The sequence below is a fragment of the Dipteris shenzhenensis genome, chromosome 32 (assembly GCF_047967505.1).
Source record: "Dipteris shenzhenensis isolate YYH24624 ecotype China chromosome 32, Dip_SZ_1.0, whole genome shotgun sequence".
NCBI classification, from domain to species: domain Eukaryota; kingdom Viridiplantae; phylum Streptophyta; class Polypodiopsida; order Gleicheniales; family Dipteridaceae; genus Dipteris; species Dipteris shenzhenensis.
The window spans coordinates 6825708-6845220 of NC_141627.1; the positions used below are offsets into that span (position 1 = coordinate 6825708).

The window sequence follows — 19513 nt, forward strand, 5'->3', positions numbered from 1 at the left end:
AAAGATCAAGGAAAGGCCACAGCTGCCTCGAGAGTCGACAGCAAGGAAACCCACATGACACATCGAGACAACTAAATCGTGAGCTTTTCCATTGTCCTTACCGTGCTGCTGGAACAATGAATGAAAAATCGACCAAGCAAGAAAAATCGATCAAACCAACCAAAATTGAGCTCTTGCAAAAGCTTTGCAACAACAAATCCTTCAAACTTTGCACTTTGTATATCCTGCGAAGAAATGAATGAGGGAAGAAGCAATGGACAGCTTATGAATCTCACACAAACGCACTAGTCGATGTTGTCGCCCTCTGCAATCCGTTGCTTCTAGTAGAGAAATCATGAGGGTCTCTGAGCTTGTCCTCCGACAAGAAAACCAACGAGTAAGCTCACAAGCATGGATGATCATGGAGCTGAAAGGGCTAGCCTTGGAGGTAGCAATGAAGGATGATTTCCGTGTTGGAGGAGATCCTAGAGTTCAGACTAATCATCTTTCCACTTCTCCTCCATAGCCAAGAACGATCAAGGAGAAACGAAAAGCATTGGACAAGCAAGAAAGCGCGCGAGCTTTCAAACATAGAGTTTTTCATTGAATTCAAACGTAGAGTTTTTCATTGATTTTGTAGATTATGTGGATCTAGATCAAAGGGCTATATTCACGACACATGGCTCAACGAGGCCTCAAGAAACCCAAACATCCCTTAAGGCTGCCTACCGTAACAAGGCGCTGGAATCTGATTAGATCGCCTTTCGACTGCCTGGCGATCAGAATTTTCTCACTGGGCTAGTCACATCTGGTCGATCTCGGATTGCTGCGATGCCTAAAAGGAAAACCGGAGCGCGGAAGAAAGCCGAGCAGCAGCGCGCTCGGCAAAAAGCCATCTCGCAGCAGCAATATACGGTGGACCTCGGAAAACACCCTTGCAATCTTACCATGACCTGCGATTTCTGCCATAGGGGTCAGAAGAACCGAGCATTCTGCTATTTCTGCGGGAGCGTCCCCAAGACACCTGTCTGTGCAGGTTGCGGCAAAACCAAGTGCATGGCAGCTAGCCCTGACTGTGTGGTTCGTCATCCTGGCCGAAATGTCACAGGTAGGTCCGCCTATAGATGTGTGTTCTAGAGTTGCCTGAAGTGACTTACAGACCGTTAAATCGATGTGTTTTCAGTAGCAATTCATATCTCCCGTGATGAGACAGGTCCATGCACATTTTCGGACAGAGAAATTGACACCGCACAGAAGACAGCTTATGCGTTTTTTTTTTTCCCGGATGCCTGCCCTTAAAGAGCGTAGGTACCTTATGTGGTCTGTCGGTTGAGTGGAGGGTCTTTTCTTACATTTGGTATTGTATGTTTTGTTGGGCTCAGTATACACATGCTTGTTTGATCCATAGGATTTGGTGTAACTCCTAAGATAATGCATATGCTTTGGTGCCTTAACTAATCTCGTGGTATTTATATTCTAATTTTATGAGATTCACCCAAATTTTCACTGATTAGCTATCTTTCATAAGCATAAATACTCTTCGTATGGTGCAAGTAAAACTCTGACAGCAAGAACCTAGTGCACCAAATGAAATGAGAGGGCCTTTTTTCCAATGCAAAATGAGTTTAAGTGGCTACGAGCACCTTTGAGTTTACTCAATAAGTCATCAAGCCTAGGGACTCGAAATTTGTTTTGATGGTGGCATTGTTGAGATCTTTGGAGTCAATGCAGATGTGGTATATGTGTGCTGAGAGATGAAAATTCTCCTCAAGCAATTCTTTAACTTCATGCACTACGGTATGTTGCTTCGCCTTAGAGAGATGACAAGGCTCTTTGTTGATTGGCTTGCTACCAGGCTTTAGGTTTATGGCATGGTCCACATCTTATGAGGTAATTGACGAGCCATATCAGCAAAGGTATCAGCAAAATCTGAGTAACAGATGTATATCAACATCCTCTAGAGTGGAAGAGTCCCTGTGTGGCTTGGGCAGCTACAATGCATAAAAGTCACAATTCTTTGACCAATTGCCTTGCTGTAGTTAGCTGCATTTGAGACCTTGCAACACCACTGTCTTGACTCTTGCCTTAGAGTGTGAAGCAAACATTCATGGAGTTGAAATCCACAAAAAACTCCCCTAAAAATCATCAAATTGCATCCCTGGACTGAATTGGACCCATATCCAAGGCAAAGAGATCTGCCAATGAGTAAGCATGTGAGAGTCAAGTCCATGCATCTTGGCAACGTAGTTGGCTTATCATGTGCTGTCCATTTAAAACCTCAACTTTCAAGCTTCAGAGGTTGCAAATATCACTTTTTGCAAGGTCTTTGTGTAATGAAGGTGGGTAATTTGAAACACCCCTATTAGGATAGCCTCAGCTATCTTGGGAATACAAACACTATCCTCCATCCTCAAGCTACTGTGAAGACCATCAATGGTTAGTTCACAAGCTTAGGGACATGTATGGACCTATGCTCTTACAGGTAAGACTTGCCAGAGATGCAGCGGAAATATGTGAAAGGACAGAGAGCAGAAATGCATAAGAGAAATGCAATAGATATGTGCTGGAATATCTGCTGTATTAATGGGAGAAACCTGCATGAATGTAGAGTACAACAAAGGGCAAACTGCGCCCTCTTTATAGGCAGTGGGGGGGGGGCCTCTGGTTGGCTGACTGACTGGACAGACTGAATGGCCCGACATGGTTGGCTGGTCGGCTGACCCGACCTGCTGGTTGGCTGACCTGATCCAGTTGGTCGGGTGGTTGGCTGGCCTGACAGGCCCAAGCCAGTTCTCCAAAGGCTGGCCAGACACAGCCACTAACCGGATCATATTCAGCCACTAACTCCAGGCCTTATACACAGCCCGTGTACAGTGGAAAACTGCCACGTGCTAGCAGAAGACCAGGGAGAGAAGAGGAGAAAACTACTACTAGCCTCGGGCAGGCACACCCACATAACAGCTTTCACTCCTTATGGTACAGATGAGATGAATACCCCTCTCAGCTCCTGGATCTGGAACAAATCCTAGTGAGCTGGAATGTTGACCGAGCATCTGCTGTGGAAGAGGCTTCATGAAGAGAGTCCGGGCATAGAATAGCAATAGCTATAGAACTTTGGTTGTCGCGTTGGATGACTGTAGGTTCCCTCTGCTCAAACCTGATCTCGCCAAGTAACCTCTGTAGCCAATACCATCTCAGATGCAGCACCACAAGCAGCCCGATACTCAGCCTTAGTAGAAGACAAGGCAACAGTTGGTGGCTGCTTGCTGCTCTAAGAAATTGCTCCCGAGACTGTGGGAAGTGTAGCGGAAATGAACAGAAATGGAGAGAGAGAGAGTACACCTCACACACACCACACTCAAAGGGAGAGAAAGAAACAAGAGAACTGCGAGTGATCTTTGGCAAAAGCACCTCTACACCTGGGAAAAACCTCTGCGCAACAGGCTGCGCAAGAGCTGGGCACAACTGCTCAACAGCCTCCACAATGAGATGATGGAACACCAAGGAGGGGGGCCTATATATAGCCCCAGCCCCTCCCTGGTTGGTCAGCAAGAGAGGGAGCCAACCAGCCTGCTAGTGGGCCAACCCAGCAGGCCTCCTGGCCGTCCCCCCCCCTCAACCCTCTATTAGGGCTCTACAAGGGGCTGGTCCCTGCCTCAAAGGCCGACTGCAACCAGCTCTACAAGGGGCTGGTCCCTGCCTCAAGGGTCGACTGCAACCAGCCTACAACGTGTGCAGCAGAGGACAACTCCAGGGGCTCATAGCAATCACTGCATGTGCCTGTGCATCTCTCTGATCCCAACGAATCTGTTCAGGTGTTGGAGGGTCTGTGGCAGACACTGTGGAGTAGTGGTACATGAACTAGAAGTGGCAGTCGTGGCTGCAGTAGCAGCAGGTGCCTGTGGTGGAGAGACTGGTCTAGTCTCTAATCTGTTTACAATACCCAAAAATTCTGAGATAGCAATGCGTGGCGCACCAGGTACGACCACATGGGATAGTTGGTACCATCAAGCCTGTCTTCATGGGCAAGCATGCCAAAAGACAGATGGTGGGCCATTGCAAAAGAAGATTCCCAAAAAGAAAAGGAAAATTTGCAGCAAAGTGTCAATCCAAAAATGACGAGAAAAGCTCGGCAATTGTCAAAGCGAGATATACCTGCCCAAACAATGAGCAAAGATGCACACAATATCCCAAGTATGGTCAGCAAAGATGGACTGCGGGAAGGGCAAATGTCTTTCCACTGAATGTGATCTTGCAAGTAATTGATGGTGCAATAATGACTGCAATGGTTGCAAATGTCAAAGCACCAGAAGCATAAAGCTGCCCTGCAAATTTCAAAGCCTCAAGGCTACAATGCAATGAGCTGGCTGCTCAAGAGTGGACTGCAAGTATGCAAATGTCAACTCAAAAAATACCAGCAATGTTTTGCAAATGTAAATGCTACAAGGGATGCTCAAACATTGAGCAAGAAATGCAAAGGGCTGGCCCCAAGAAATGTCTTGCAAAGAGAGACTGCAAGTGCAAATGTCTATCCAAGGAAAATACCCTTCTACAAAGGGCTGTCCTGCAAGAGTCCCGAACAAATATGCCCCAATTTATGCACAAGTCAGCTCCAATGGCCGTGAAAATGACGTCCCCAATTCATGAAAACCAATGCAAGATGATGGGAGCAAAAGCCCCAAATTCTTGCAAGCTGAATGTGTCAAATGGAGAGGACAATGTCTGACTAGGCAATCCGAGAGCGGAGAAAGACAATAATGGCAAAAGCCCCATATTCTTAAGAGGGCAAATATCCCAAAGAGATGGCAAATTTATAAACTCCCCTGCGATCCTACAAATGTGACTGCCAAAAGTGGCTGCTCAAACAATGAGCAAATGCACAAGGTGTCTTGCAAAATCTGTCCTGCAAAATAAGGTCCTGCCAACTTGACCAGCTCAAATCAAAGGGCAAATATCTGCAAATCTGTCCCATGTGAATTTGAGTACAATTTGCCCAAAAATGGTGGCGAAAAGTCCCTGCAATGCAACTTTCGAGGCACCAGTGCCAAGTGGAGTGCACTGGGGGTAAAAGCCCCAAAATCTGTAAGGCAGCATACCCAAATCAAAGGGCCAATGCAAGAAAATCTCAAATAGAGCTGTACCGACCGAAGGTCATTGCAAATTCCAGCAAATTTAGCAAAAGCCCCAAATTTAGAAAGGGTAAAATTGCCAAAAAGGAGGACAAATGTGAAAATGCCCCAAATTTCGCAAATGTGACCCAATGTCCTGCATTTTCTGGCCATTGTCACTAAAAAACCCCAAATTTCAGATCAGTGAGGCAAGATATCACTGCAAACAGGGAAAATGTGTTACAGTGTGTCTCAAATATGGAGGATCCTGCAAAATACGTGCAATCTGCCCACAATCTGTTGAAAAGCCCCGATTTCTAGAGCAAAATCATCTCAGTGTCAATGCAAAAGCTCAAAAACCTCAAAGTACACCCTGGAATCTGCAAAAGCACTTCTGCAACAGCAAATGGTGGCTGAACTGCAAGAAAAACAAGCTGTTTGGAGCTGTATGGAGGTCCAAGTTCACCAAAAACTGTACGGACAGATATCCAGTGGCTGTACGGACTGTGCATAGTCATAGTCGCCGATTATGTACAATTGTACGGATCAGATACGGAATGGTGTCGTTTATGCAGAAACAGGACAAAAACTGCAGAAAAATGTGAAATCGGATGTGGAAACGTAAAAAAAAGCTCCCGGACTGTTTTGGCAACAGAGACAATTTCCTGCAGTCAAAGCTGCTGCAAAGTTGTTCCAGCACCAAGGAAAGTCAGCATAGAAGCTGGCTGAAGGTCCGGAGTAGGTTGGAATGCAAGGCAGGTTAAAAGACGCAGCCAAAACAGGCTGCTGAAATGCAAAACTGAGCTGCACTGTTGGCTGGAAGTTGACCTGAACTGAAGGTGAGCATGGGAAAAGGCAAGTAGGAGCAAAAGGACTTGCTTTGAAGATTGATACCACCGTTGGGTGCTGGAAGCAATGAAAAGGGAATGGAATGCAAGGGAGCAAACAACAGCTAAAGGAAACTGAGAGTATGTGTAAACGGATAGTGAAGTAATGTACAAGAATGGTCTATATAGGTCTCCAGGTCAACCAAAGTGTTGACCAGAGAAGTCAACCAAGGTGTTGACTGTGTCCTAACTAGCCTACAAGGGCATACCAGGGCCTAAGTACCAACGTCATGAACTTGATGTAGTACATCTTGCTAGGGGGTTTTCTCTGAGGGTTGAGGTGGAACACCACCCCTGAGCCAAGATGTTACGCTCAAGTTGAGGCAACGTGACCTCGGAAGGGTCAGTCGACATTTTCCTTTAAAGGATCAATGTTTGTATTATATTTGTTTGGGCTTCACATAAATGATCAAAAAGGAATTAAGGTCAAGGTCCTTGGTGAGAGTGACATGGCACAAGACTAGGTGGATCTAAGGCTAAGGGGTCTAAATGCATTAAATGTGCCAAGGGGCAAATTATTTTGATGTTATCCCAAGAGAGGGGTAAATTGTGCATTTAGGAGGCACCCTAAATTGAGGACATGTGGCACACTAGATCCATCTAGGGAATTATGGGCTTTGGTATTCAGCATGCAGGTACTTCTCACGTGGTAGATCTGTGACGAGCTTGCTGAACCAAAGAATGGCTGGGTGGTTATTCATCGTGCCATCACCTGTTAATTTGTATTCGTTAAAGTTGAGAGGTCTTGGTTGAGCTTGTAGCTTTTGGATGTGATATTTTGGTATCAGAGCTTGGCGATCTGTGAAGGTGTGAGAACAATTGGCGGAGCGTCGGGCTGTTGATTGGATTCTTCGTTTAGCCTTAGCGAGCTACGACCGTGAAGCCAATAGAGGAGCGGGGATCTTGTCTTACGGGATTAGAGAAAAAGACTAAGGGTGGCACACGCGTTGGTTTACGGGTGGTTACCTTCAGGGCTCCTTGGTATCGCGAGGGGCTAGCTGTTGTTATATTTTGGTATCAGATGGAGTGCACGTCCTATTGAGTGGACGGGGGATTTCCTGCGCCCAGTCTACGTATTTGCAGAGCTGAAGAATTACCTTAGCGTCGCTTCTACCACGAGTGTTATACTAGATGGAAGCAAAGATGGGGAGTTTCTATGAATTGATTTTAACATGAGTTTTCCAGCTCTTTCTTGCGAATTTGCATCTGTCGATGTGAGCGATGTCTTAGGCACAAGTAGATTTAATATCACCAAAACTGTGCGGAAGTTTTCTATTGACCCAAGCTGAACCTTGTGGGCCCCGAGTTTCATCAAGGTCCAATCCCAAACCCAATAAGCCATGGGGATGAGGATTCACTTGAAGAACTCAGCGAGGGTGCTGTGGCTTTGACGTCACAAATGTTTGACAAATTTGCAGAAGAGTATCCCATCTTGGTTGTGAACTTTTATGCTCCGTGGTGTTATTGGAGTACTCGTTTGAAACCGTCCTGGGAAAAAGCTGCAGCAATAATTGCTCAAAGATACAATCCTGAAACTGATGGACGGATCCTTTTGGGGAAAGTAGATTGTAATGCACATGCAGATTTGTGTAGAAAGTAATTTCCTCTTCTTGTGAAGGCATCACATTCAAGGATATCCCTCCGTCCGCATTTTTCGAAGCAGCCATGATGTAAGAGGGGAAGAGCATGGGAATCATAATCATGAATCGTACTATGGAGAACGTGACACTGACTCTTTGGTTGCGATTATAAATACAGATTGGGAGTGGCTTACAGGGACAAATTGATCTCTTCATGCATCAGAAATATGACCAGGGAGCTTTCTATGCCTATTAAGTTTTGTTGGGGTATATGCTAGTTTATTTGCCCTTGGTGTTTAAGTTATTTGAGATTGCAGATATTTCCCTAGTATAGGGAAAAGATATTCATCTTGGTTCTCAGCTATTTTCTGTTGATGGTTACGCCTATTTAGACACCTTTTGTGGTTATGAGATTGAAAAACAGTTTGTAAATACAGTTTTAGGTGGTGTTTTATTTATATTTAAAAAAAGAAAAAGAAAAAGAAACACCCATCGACCTAAGTGGAAGTTGAAGAAGAAGCTTCTAGGGTCGATCCCGTAGAGTCGGGAGTCCGGCCGACCCCGCAGGTGTCGTGCCCAGTAGGCCATACACTGTCTGGTAGAATTGCCTTATTGGAGGATGCCTTGCAACATATTTTAGCGCAACAGTTACAAGCAAATGTAGGATAATTTGAGCTCAGGAAAATGGTTCATAGTATGTCTACTAGACCATCTCGTGAAGAGAAGGGTAAAGCTTCAATGGAGCTTGAATCCAGTGTTCATACGATCGAGCCTAGGAGGGCTAAGGTGCCTAATATTGCCAATTATAGGCCAGAAAAGTATTCTGGTCGGATGTTTGACCGTAGTTATGATATCATAGAGACCTGGTTACACAAATGGGACGAGGCCTTCGCCATTTGTGAAATTTTGAATGATATGAAGAAAATCCGCGAGGCCACCCATATGTTTAATGAGGTAGCGGATAGGTGGTGGATAAAACAGCAGAAAGATGGAGTGGCATCCACCACTTGGGAGGGGTTTAAAAAGGAATTTAGAAAACACTTCTTACCTGCTGACGAAGCATCCCGAGCTTGGGATTAGTATCGAAACCTTCGTCAGAGAAATTTATCAATGGCAGAATACGCTGATAAGTTCAGAGAAAGTGTAATGAAAGTTTATGAACCTCTACCTCAGTCAATCCAGGTAAAAGATTTTATCTTTGGATTGAATGATTGGATCAAAATGGAAGTTCGGGCTAAGTATGCGAACAGGCTAGATGAAGCAATTGCCATAGCCCTGAACTATGAGGATGCAAAAGGAAACAGATTAAGTCTGTCTGTGCAGGTTGGGACTCGGTATGAGTACTCGAAGAAAACTGGGTTTAAGAAGAAGTGGATTAGCAAAGAGAGTGCTGTAAAGAAAGAGGGAGAGAGATAGGAGACTCAAGTTCAGCTTTCTTCACAACACACAAAAGAGAGAGGACACAAGGTTGGAGGGTGAAGCCTTTCTTCACTTTTGCACACAACAACAATACAATAGAAGAGGGAAATACCCTATATGTCAAAACCTAGAATACGTGGTTCATATGTGAACCCAAACCAAAACATACGTGGTAGTCTAACTACACCACGAGTACAACTAACATAGACGGTGACATAAATGATAGTCATCCAGGAGATATGTCGGGGATAGAGCTTGATATCTCAACACTCCCCCTCAAGCTCAAATCCATCTCATGTACACCAAGCAAGCTCCTAAATCTGCGAAGCTTCTCGGTACCCAATGCCTTCGTAAAGATATCAGCCACCTGCTCCTCAGTGCTGACATAGACAAGATCAATCTCACCAGCTAGAACCTTCTCTCTCACAAAGTGATAATGCACCTCAATGTGCTTCGTTCTAGCATGATAAACTGGGTTATTAGCAAGCATGATGCTGCTAATGTTGTCACAATGAATGACAACTGCTGCATGAACTGACTGTCCCATATCTGCAAGTAGCTTCCGTAACCAAGCTACCTCACATGCAGCCATTGCTGCACCCCTGTACTCAGCCTCTGTGCTCGACAAGGCAACTGTTGGCTGCTTCTTGCTGCTCCAACTGATGGCACCACTCCCAAGGGAAAACATAAAACCACTAGTAGATCTCCTGTCTGAGACACTACCAGCCCAGTCAGCATCTGTGTATCCATGTACCTGTAATGCACAGCCAGCTTCATAAAACAGTCCATAATGCAATGTGGACTTCACATACCGCAGTATGCGCCTAGCCGCATCCAAATGTGGCTTCCTCGGTGCCTGCATAAACTGACTCACCAGCCCCACAGCATAGCTCAAATCTGGTCTGGTTATAGTCATGTAAATCAAGCTACCTACTATGCGCCTGTACATAGTAATATCTTCAAGAAGCTCACCTGTTTCTGCATTGAGCTTCACATTCTGCTCCAATGGAACAGAAATAGGCTTACAGCCTGTCATCCCATATTTGGACAGCATGTCCAAACCGTATTGCCTTTGCAACAGCCATATCCCACTCGGGGATCTAATAACCTCAATGCCCAAGAAGTAACGCAGCTCTCCCAAATCCTTCATCTCAAATTTCTGCTTCAACAGCAGCTTCACTTCATTAATGTCTGCATCACTATCACCTGTAATAATCAAGTCATCAACATAGATGACTATAAGCACAATCCCTCTGTTTGTCCTTTTCACATAAAGTGAAAAATCTGAATTGGAAATCTGAAATCCAATAGTGACAAGATATTGCCCTATCTTGTCTGACCATGCCCTCGGCGCTTGTTTTAAGCCATACAAGGCTTTGCGCAACCTGCATACAAAATCGGGGTGTGCATTATCCTCATAACCTTCTGGCTGCATCATATAAACCTCTTCTTGCAAGTCACCATGCAAGAAGGCATTTTTCACATCCATCTGATGCAAAGACCATCCCTTTGCAGCAGCCATAGCAATTACTGCTCTCACGGTTGCCATCCTTGCAACTGGGCTGAAAGTTTCCTCATAGTCAATTCCATATGTCTGTGCAAAACCTTTGGCAACCAATCTTGCCTTGTACCTGCTAACAGACCCATCAGCATTGTGCTTTACTTTGTAAACCCACTTGCAGCCAATAGCCTTCTTATCATGAGGCAAAGGCATCAAATCCCAAGTGTGGTTTGCATCCAAGGCAGCCATCTCTTCATCCATAGCTGCTTCCCAATTTTTATGCCCTGCTGCATCCTCAAAACATGTGGGCTCTGGCTCTTCTAGAACCTTGACCATATAAGCATAGTGATGTGCTGTATACCCATCATATCTCAGCCTGTCAACTGGATACTTAATACGAGTGGACCTCCGTACAACTGGATCAGTTGCAGGAGTCTTTAAATCATGCCTGCTTTTCCTTGCACCAGGTGTAACAACAGAAGGAATCCCAAGTTCCTCATCAAGGCTCATTTCAGAGCCGCTTGACTCTCCATCAACATGAGAGCTACCAGCAGACACATCAAACACTGGAGCATGGTCCACTTTTTCTTTTCCCTTATGTGATACCTGCACAACACTATCAGGGCTGCCATGTGACGATTCACTAGATCTCAATCTCCCTGTCCATGCATTAGATCCACTAGTAGAGGACTCTCTGGGTCCACTCAAGGCTTGAGATTGCTGCTCTGCATTTATTGCAGCATTCCCATTTCCTGCATCTGCATCTCCTACCATAACAGTTGGTGCATACCAGCTGCTCATTTCATCAAAAACATCTCTGCTCACTTGCATTTTGCGGGTGGAAGGGTTATAACAGCGATACCCTTTCTGATGCTGAGCATATCCAATAAAGATGCATTTTTCTGCCTTTGGATCCAGCTTTGTTCTCTTCTCATCAGGAACATGAACATAAGCTATGCAACCAAATACCTTCAAGTGAGAAATATCTGGTTTTTGGCCTGTATACATTTCTTCAGGCGTCATGCCATGGACAGCTGCAGTGGGGGTTCTGTTCATAATATAAACAGCAGTTGCTACTGCTTCAGCCCAAAAATAATCAGGCATGTTTTTCTCATTTAGGATCGCCCGTCCTACTTCTGCAATATGCCTGTTCTTCCTTTCTGCAACCCCATTCTGCTGAGGGGTAGACCTGCATGAGTACTTCCTTTGAATTCCCTGTTCTTTCAGATATTCACAAAATTCTTCTGAAAAGTACTCTCCCCCTCCATCAGATCTTAGCACTTTAATATGCACACCTTTCTCTTTTTCAACCATGGCCTTAAAAGCCTTGAAGTGGCTGAACACTTCACTTTTGTGCTTCATAAAATAAATCCACACCTTCCTAGTGTAGTCATCAATAAACGTCACATAATAATGGCATCCACCAATAGAAGCAGCTTTGGTTGTCCAAACATCTGAATGGATCACTTCCAAAGGTCTTTTGCTCACCTTAGCATTTTTGGGAAATGCATGTCTGGCCTGCTTACCCATTTGGCATGCTTCACATACCTTTTGCATTCCCTCAACTCTGAATTTAGGCAAACCTGCAACAATGTTTTTCGTTTGCATAGATTTCAGCCTTTGTATATTCACATGCCCAATGCGCTTGTGCCATATCTCAATATCTGCAATGACACCTCTCCCATGCGCAAACATAGCAGCTTTCACCTCAGGCATATCAACATCCAAGGTGAACATTTTTCCATTTTTGTTGCCTTTCGCAACCAAGTGGCATTTATTTTTCAGGTCTTCAACGAAGCATCCATCAGGATTAAATCTAACCTGCAGACCTTGCTCAACCATCTGGCCAACTGAAACCAGGTTCTTAGTGATTTTTGGAACATGAAGTACATCTGCCAAGTACTTTGTTTTGCCATCTTGCATAGCCAATGGCACTTTACCAACCTGCGTAATTGGGTGCGCAGTATCATCACCTGTTTCAACATAACCTGGCTTATCCAAATTTCTGACATCATGAAACCACTCACCATGACTGGTCATGTGGTTAGAGGCACCTGAATCAACATACCAAACATCATTGCAAGCTGCAGCATCTCCTGACATGGAGTTAACCATATGCTGCATCACAAAAAGGTGCTCATTTCTGTCGTCACCATGCCCACTTGATGATGCATAGTTGCTTTGCTGCAACTTTCCACTTTTGATGTCATTCTGCTTTTTATAGCATGTATTCTCCTTGTGTCCAGGCTTTCCACAATAATAGCATTCTGTGCTGCTATTTACTTGCTGGTTCCTTTGCCATGAACCACGGCCTCTTTGGCTCCCCCTGCCTCTAGAACTACCACGTCCTCCTCCATAGGACTGGTTTTCCTGTTGTTGCTGTTGGTTCTGATTTCCTGCACGGCCACGAGAACGGCCTCTTCCTCTACCCCTGCCTCTACCTGTATTCGAGTAGAAAGCAGTCTCTTGAGAAGTTGAGGTGGCTGAACCACCATTCCTTTGCTCTTCACTCAGCAAGAGAGCAATAAGTTCCTGAAAATCAGGAAATGTTTCACGGACTCCAATGGATGTCCGAAATTGTGCATAATCTTTCCCAAGACCATTCAAGGTCACGGACACTAAGTCCTCATCATCAACAGGTGCTCCAATGGAGGCAAGAGAATCTGCAAGGCCTTTCACCTTCAAGGAATACTCATTTATATTCAGATTTTTCCTTTGCACATTGTGCAACTCCTGCTTTAGCTGCATCTTTCGTGCTTTGGTATTTGTGCTATACAGCTTCACCAATGTATCCCATGCTTCCTTAGGCGTCTCTAGATCCTGTATATGCACAATCATAGAATCTGAAATGCTAACAGATAGCCAATACAAGCATTTTCTGGCTTTTTCATGCCATTCCTTAAAGGCCTTCAATTCAGCAGGAGTGGGAGCAGTACCCAAAACTGGTTCTGTAGTTTCACCACTGATGTAATCCCAAACTCCCTTTCCCATAAGGAAGTTTGTCATCCTGAACTTCCATGCTTGGAAGTTGTTCTTGTCAAGCTTCTCACTGACAATGGTAGACAGATTCTCAGACATTTTACAAATCACGAATTGCAACAGCAACCTGTAAACACCGCAAATGCCTCACAAGGGCAAATAGCAAAACTTCTGCGAAAAGCCTCACAGGGGCAGATCTGCAACACTGACGAAAGTGGTATTTCACCACACAGTCACTTCCTAGTGACGATTTTGCATCAACAGGCAACAGGCATGAATCTGCAACTCCCAATATCTCTGCACACAGGCATATGACGCAGTTTCTGTGGCACCTTTCCACCGACTGGCCGCGCGCAGTGGTCGCACAGCAAAAACAGGGCCTTTTTCTGAGTGCCTGCGAAGAACTTCCGCTCTCAAAACGGGCCCCGAAACGGCCTCAAATCAAAAAAATAAAGTCACCGAGTGCTTCGCCTTCTCCCGCAGCATATACTGCGCTCTCGCCGCACCGCGAAGGGCCTCTCAATCTGAAGCAGTGCACTCCTGCACTTCTGGCTGTGCTACCTGCAAAGATTTGCTCCCAAACTCGAAGTAGGAAAGCAACACTGGTCCTCTTACCAGGACACCACAAACTTGGCTTTCTTTCTTGAGCTCCTTACCACGAACAAGGCTCTGATACCATGTAAAGAAAGAGGGAGAGAGATAGGAGACTCAAGTTCAGCTTTCTTCACAACACACAAAAGAGAGAGGACACAAGGTTGGAGGGTGAAGCCTTTCTTCACTTTTGCACACAACAACAATACAATAGAAGAGGGAAATACCCTATATGTCAAAACCTAGAATACGTGGTTCATATGTGAACCCAAACCAAAACATACGTGGTAGTCTAACTACACCACGAGTACAACTAACATAGACGGTGACATAAATGATAGTCATCCAGGAGATATGTCGGGGATAGAGCTTGATATCTCAACAAGTGCCTCACAGCCTAGTGGTCAAGCCAAGCAAGTGAAGCCAGTTGAGACTCCTAAACCAAGTACCATCATTGGAATGAAAAGAAAAGTAACACTAATGGCAGCCCGGGCTTGGTCGAAGTCTTCTTTGAACCCAGAGCAAAGAGAAAAAGCGAGGAGAGAAGGCTTGTGTTTTGGATGCCTTCAGCCTCATCAGTGGAAAGATTGTCCACGAAACAAGAATCATCGGATGGCTGAGATGTTGATCTTAGAATGCGACGTGGAAATGGAGGGAAGTCCCAGAGCAGAATAGATGCAGATTCAGCTAGCGGGATCTTCTCAAAGGTCAGTACTTGTTTTGTTATGTGTGTTTGTTGCTAAGTTAGTAACTAGTGCACTTGATAATGTCCTATCAAAGCCCGCAGCAACGGGGTATACAGCCTTTAATGATACAGAGTTAATTAAGATGAAAGGGTAAGTAGCCAATCATAATGTCATTGTATTGTTTGACTCAGCGTCAACGCACAATGTAATTAACTCCAAGCTTGCAAAGAGCCTGAAATTAAAGACTAGCCCATCTGACTATGCATATACAGTCAGAATGGCAGACGGAAGTTCAATTGAAGTATGGGACCAAAGGGTTACCTAGTTGGAACTTCGAATTCAGGACTACGTTGAGAAGCTTGATTTTGAAATGATAAAGCTTGCTCACGCAGACATAGCCCTGGGTAAGGCTTGGCATACTAGGAAGAATCCAGCCATAGATTGGAAAAAGCACATTTATCAATTCAAGATGAATGATGTACTGTATGTCTTACAAGGTGAAAAAGATATACCTCAAGGACCGTTGGTTTCCGTAATGGAAGTTCGAAAAGCTCAAGAAGAGTTTTTGTTTCTTTGTACAGTGTCGGTAGAGCTGATTGATGATCCTTCGGCTAGCACTGATGTTACCCAAAATGGAGACATGGCCAAGCTGGCTGATCAAATAGCAGAGGAGTTCTCTGATTGTTTTAGGGATGAGTTACCTTATGGGTTACCTCCAGAGCGGAATATTGATTGAACTAATCCCGGGGGCAGAACCTGTAAATAGACCTCCCTATAGGTTAAGTTTTAGCGAAGAAGCGGAGGTACGAAGACAACTGGAAGAATACCTCAAGCTGAGACAGATTCAACCCAGTTTCTCACCTTTTGCTTCGCCAGTGATATTAAAAAAAAAGAAAGATGATACTTTTCGCCTCTGTATAGATTACAGAGCATTGAATAATATCACTATTAAGCACATGTATCCGATGGCTCCGATCGAAGATTTGCTAGATGCATTACATGGGGCTGTAATTTTCAGTAAGATAGATCTTAAATGTGGCTACCATCAGATTCGTATTAGAGCTGAGGATGTGCATAAAGCTGCTTTTAGAAGCAGGTTTGGACATTATGAGTTTTTGGTAATGCTGTTTGGACTTATCAATGCTCCAGCTACATTCGTCATGCGTATGAACGATTTACTATGTCCATATATTGGGAAGTTTGTAGTTTATTTTATTGACGATATTCTTGTATTCAACAAAAGTATTGCTGAGCATCACGAACACTTAAGAATAGTGTTCAATACTTTGAGGAAAGCCAGTCTTTATGTAAATAAAAAGAAAACTATGCTGTGTATGGTAAGACTTGAATATTTAGGATTTATTATTACTCCTGAGGGGATAGAAATGGATCCAAAGAAAGTGGCTGCGATACTAACTTGGCCTATCCCTCAGGGTTTGACCGCTTTGCGATCATTCTTGGGATTTGTCCAATTTTATCGAAGGCATATCAAAGGAAATTCCGAAATAGTATCGCCATTGACTGATCTAACCTTAAATAAAGTACCTTTTATATGGGGACAGAATCAACAGAAAAGTTTTAACACCATAAAACAAGCTGTGGTCTCAAGACCGGTGTTAAAAATAGTTGATCCCCAGAAACCGTTTTTCTTTGAAACCAATGCAAGTGGCATTGCGGTAGGAGCAGCTCTCCTCCAAGAGGGAGGGCCAGTAGCCTTTGAAAGCAAGAAGCTTTCTCCCTCTCAATAAAATTGACCAACTCATGAATTAGACTTGTATGCTGTTGTCCATGCTTTGAAAACATGGAGACATTATTTGTATGGGTCAGAGTTTTATGTTGATGTTGATCATGATACTCTGAAACATTTTTGTAAACAACCTGACTTGAGAGGCCGCCAAGCTAGGTGGGCAGAGCTCATGCAAGAGTTTAACTTGACGATTCGGTACCGAAGAGGGAAGGATAATAAAGTTGCTGATGCATTGTCACGCATTATGCATCATATGAGTTTCACGGTATTAGAGAGTACTCTAATGACCAAGATTAGAGAAACTCAAAAGGTGGACGAGCTCGTCGAGAGCCTTTGGCCTAAGGCTCATGTATTCAAACTTGGGAAAAAGGATGACCTGGCATCCAGCCAAACTTATGCAAGATATACCATAGGAGATGGTATGCTGAAAAGAAATGGCAAGGTAGTAGTACCTAATCAGAATGCTCTCAGGCAGAGAGTCATTCACCAATGCCATGATAGCCCATGTGCGGGACATCTAGGAGTCGAGAAAACATATGATCTCGTGAAGCGAGATTTCTTTTGGCCGAAAATGAAAAAACATATTCATGAATATGTGACACGTTGTTTTTCGTGTCAGGTAAGTAAGGCAGAGTGGGTGAAGCCAGTCGGACTTTTACAACCTTTGGAAATACCACTAGGTAGGTTGGAGAGCATTTCCATGGACTTTATTGTAGGTCTGTCTACGACACAAGGTAGATATGATTCTATCCTTGTGATAGTTGATCGTCTTACTAAGATGGCTCACTTCATTCCAACTAGAGAGTCTGTTAGTGCCCCGCAAGTGGTGGATTTGTTTATTAAACATATATTTCGTTTGCATGGATTACCCAAATCCATAGTGTCAGACAGGGATGTCAAATTTACCAGTCATTTTTGGACTGCAGTGTTTGAGACACTAAGGATTGAGTTGGGAATGAGTAGTGGGGATTATCGAGAAACGGATGGTCAGACGGAAAGAATCAACCAAATTTTAGAGGATATGCTTAGAGCATATGTATCATTGAGGCAACATACATGGGACAAGTGGTTGCCACTGTTGGAATTTGCCTACAATGATAGAAAGATTCCTCTACAAGATTTAGTCCGTTTGAGCTGAACTATGGTTATAGACCAGCGAATCCAACTACAATTGGAGTACCTCAGAAAGTACTAGTGTCGCGAACTTTGTGGTTCAGATGCGGGAGATGCTAGCACTTGCGAGAGCTAACATCCGCCAAGCTATGGATAGAGCTAAGGCGTATGCGGATGAAAACAGATCCGTTAGAGAATTTAAGGAAGCAGAAAAATTTTTTCTCAGAGTTCCTTCGCACTCTTAAGTCGTTGACTACAGAAACCCCGATATTGTGGGCCGTGGTTAATTCTAAAAAGAATAGGCAAGGTAGCCTATAAATTAGAATTACCACAGGGTTGTAAGGTGCACACAGTGTTTCATGTTTCTCGATTAAAGAAATTTTTGCATACAGGTGACTCACTAATTGAGGGTGTGGTCATAAAAATCTCCACACAAGTCTCAAGTTCTAGGCCATTTGTAGACAATGCCTGGCAATCAGGGTGAGGCAAGCCACGGCGCACGAGCTGGTTGGCTAAATCGGCCAACAATGGGACCTCTGCCTTGCCCAAGTCAAGCGTACACCAAAATTACAGCCAACCTACTTGATCGACTGTGGGCAACCATGATGGACTGCCCCAGCCTATAAAAAGGAGGCTTTTGAGCCACATTTGGTGACAGCTCGAAGTGTCCGTGAAGGGTATAATAAGTGTTTCTTTCTTTACAAAAAAGGGCGAGTTGTTTGCTTGGTGTGCTACTCTGTTTGCTATTTGAATCCGTCGCTGCAATTTCACATGGAATTGGAGCAACAAGTCAGCTAGATGCTGGAACTTGGAGAGCTTTTGGAGCAAGCAATAGTTCGGATTCTTTGCTGCTGTTGGAGGTCAACAATGGACCATTGAAGCGTGCTGTTGAGAGATGTAGGCAGATCCGTTGTGCAGGAGAAAGGCAAGTTGTGCTTGGGGCTGAAGGCGATCTTGGTGTAGCAAGGCGTGGACAGCAAGAGCTTGGTATGAAGGAGCTGAAGGCAACAAGCAACGGAGCATCCCCTTCCTCCTTTCCAGCCTCTTCTTCTTTCTAGCCTCCTTCTCTCTTCTTTCCCAGCCTTCTATCTCCTTTTCTTTTCCCACCCACCCTCCCTTTCACAAGAGCTACATCCCCTCTGAGATGGCAAGCTTACTCGAGATGACTGAGAAACAAGTCAAGATCCCCGTTTTACCCACCTTTCCCATTGACTGTCAGTTGGATAGCAACAACTACAGAGTTTGCAGAGTGATGATTGAGTCTGTATTTCAGTCCTATGACTTGGCCGACTTTATCCTTGTGTGCATCAACAGGCCAGATCCGCTCGCAGAGCACCTTGGGATCCTTGAGCAAAAGGAGGCCGAGACCTTGGCCCAACTCTAGGATTGGGTAAATGCACGTGCCCATTCCTTTATTTTCTTGAATTGTACTCCTCAGCTTATCAATTACGTCAAGCATATGACGCTGGCAAAGGGTATATGGAAGCACTTGGCATCACTCTACAACCGAGTCTCCCTGATGAAGAGTGTCTCCCTTGAAGTGCAGATAAGAGTATTGAATCCTGCCAAGTCAGCCACCATGTAGGGATATCAACAAGCTCCATGCACTTCTGCAGAAGGCTCTCCAGGTAGGAAAGAAGATCCCATTCGAGGACATGCCCATCACACTATGTCTCATCTTTTATTCCAGTACTCAGCTTTCTATTCTTCTTTTATCACTAGTGGGAAGGTTGAACATTCTCACTTGGGAAGTGCTCATGCCAATGGTGCTTGATCAAGAGAAACGGTCTCAGAGTTCTCCACAAGGAGGAGATGCAGAGGATTTGGCTGCCCCCAGAACCAAGGACGTAGCAAGAAGGGAAGGCTCGAGATCATTCCGGATGGCAGAGGGGGGAAGCATTCCTCCAAAGTATTGTTTGTACC

The 19513-nt window shown here is 44.5% G+C and overlaps 1 protein-coding gene across 1 annotated transcript in view; it reads left to right on the forward strand.

Moving 5' to 3' along the window:
• Positions 1–561: 561 nt before the first annotated feature.
• LOC147880245 (uncharacterized) overlaps positions 562–19513 on the forward strand; it is a 39780-nt gene continuing 20828 nt past the window's right edge. The window contains exon 1 of the mRNA XM_087370929.1: positions 562–1087. Within this exon, the coding sequence (XP_087227055.1) occupies positions 811–1087 (277 nt within the window). The 5' untranslated portion in view covers positions 562–810. The remainder of the gene's footprint in view (positions 1088–19513) is intronic.